Source organism: Fibroporia radiculosa (assembly GCF_000313525.1).
Source record: "Fibroporia radiculosa TFFH 294 genomic supercontigs, scaffold76085, whole genome shotgun sequence".
NCBI classification, from domain to species: Eukaryota; Fungi; Basidiomycota; class Agaricomycetes; order Polyporales; family Fibroporiaceae; genus Fibroporia; species Fibroporia radiculosa.
In genome coordinates this window covers 203-1,123 of record NW_012133139.1, presented here as the reverse complement: position 1 = coordinate 1,123, position 921 = coordinate 203, and the positions used below count along the sequence as shown (strand labels likewise).

At 47.6% G+C, this 921-nt stretch overlaps 1 protein-coding gene across 1 annotated transcript; it reads left to right on the top strand.

Moving 5' to 3' along the window:
• On the top strand, positions 1-564 carry FIBRA_09563 (uncharacterized protein; the record flags this gene model as incomplete). Its single annotated transcript, XM_012321849.1, has 1 exon — positions 1-564. One exon carries the CDS (start codon positions 1-3, stop codon positions 562-564), a length of 564 nt encoding a protein of 187 aa, XP_012177239.1.
• Positions 565-921: the final 357 nt, after the last annotated feature.

The following is a 921-nucleotide window of genomic DNA, read 5'->3' as shown; positions in this document are numbered from 1 at the left end:
ATGGAAACTCACCCTCTACTTTGCACCCCTGAGTTAGGGTTAGGTTTCTCAAGGTTGCATCACTGCTATCCATTCACACCCCTGCCAAATGTCACTTGTCGCCCATTCCTAATTCCAGGACCTCCAGAATCTTCCAACAGTGATGCCATAATCTTACATCAATTTCCTGGACCTCTGGAAATCCCTCACACCTCGGAAGCATCCATTGGATCTTACTATGTGGCACCTGCACAGGTATTCCCATCCTCATTGCCTACGAAGACCTCATCCTCTCCAAACCCTGACAGCCCCCCTGCTGCATCTACTGATTCTCCCAATATGCCACCTCTTGCCTCTGATGTCTCTGACAATGGGAGTCTTGATCATGCTCCAAATCTTTACCTCCTAGCCAATGTCAGCGAATATGTTACAGCATCCAAAGGACACAGCAGCAATCCTCAGGAATTCATGGTCTACAGCAATGATGTACTAATTCACCAACCCTCCAATGATGTTAGCAGATCCTGGCGATCCATTCCTTTTGACACCTCTACCCCTGTTCAAGATGTTGATCCTTTGGAATGAGTTCTACCCCACTTCCCTGGAGCATATGCTAACCTTGTCACTTGACCTCCCATGGGCGTTCCCATTGACAGCAACCTTGCATTTGGATTACAACGGGTTTCAACAACTGCAGCAGATGTACTCTATACTGCTGAACCTGTGGGGAATTGGAACTCTTCAGACAAGGAACGGGAGGAGGACACTTGGGAGTACCTGCTGACACGAGATGATAATTTGTTGGAAAGTCTTTGGGCATCGCTGTGTCACGTGATGACCCGCAGTGACTCTACCCTAGACCCAAAACCTAACCCTAAACCCATCTGTACTCACTATCTGATAGTTCTTCTGAGTAACAGCTTGAAGGTGGTTTACTAGTAG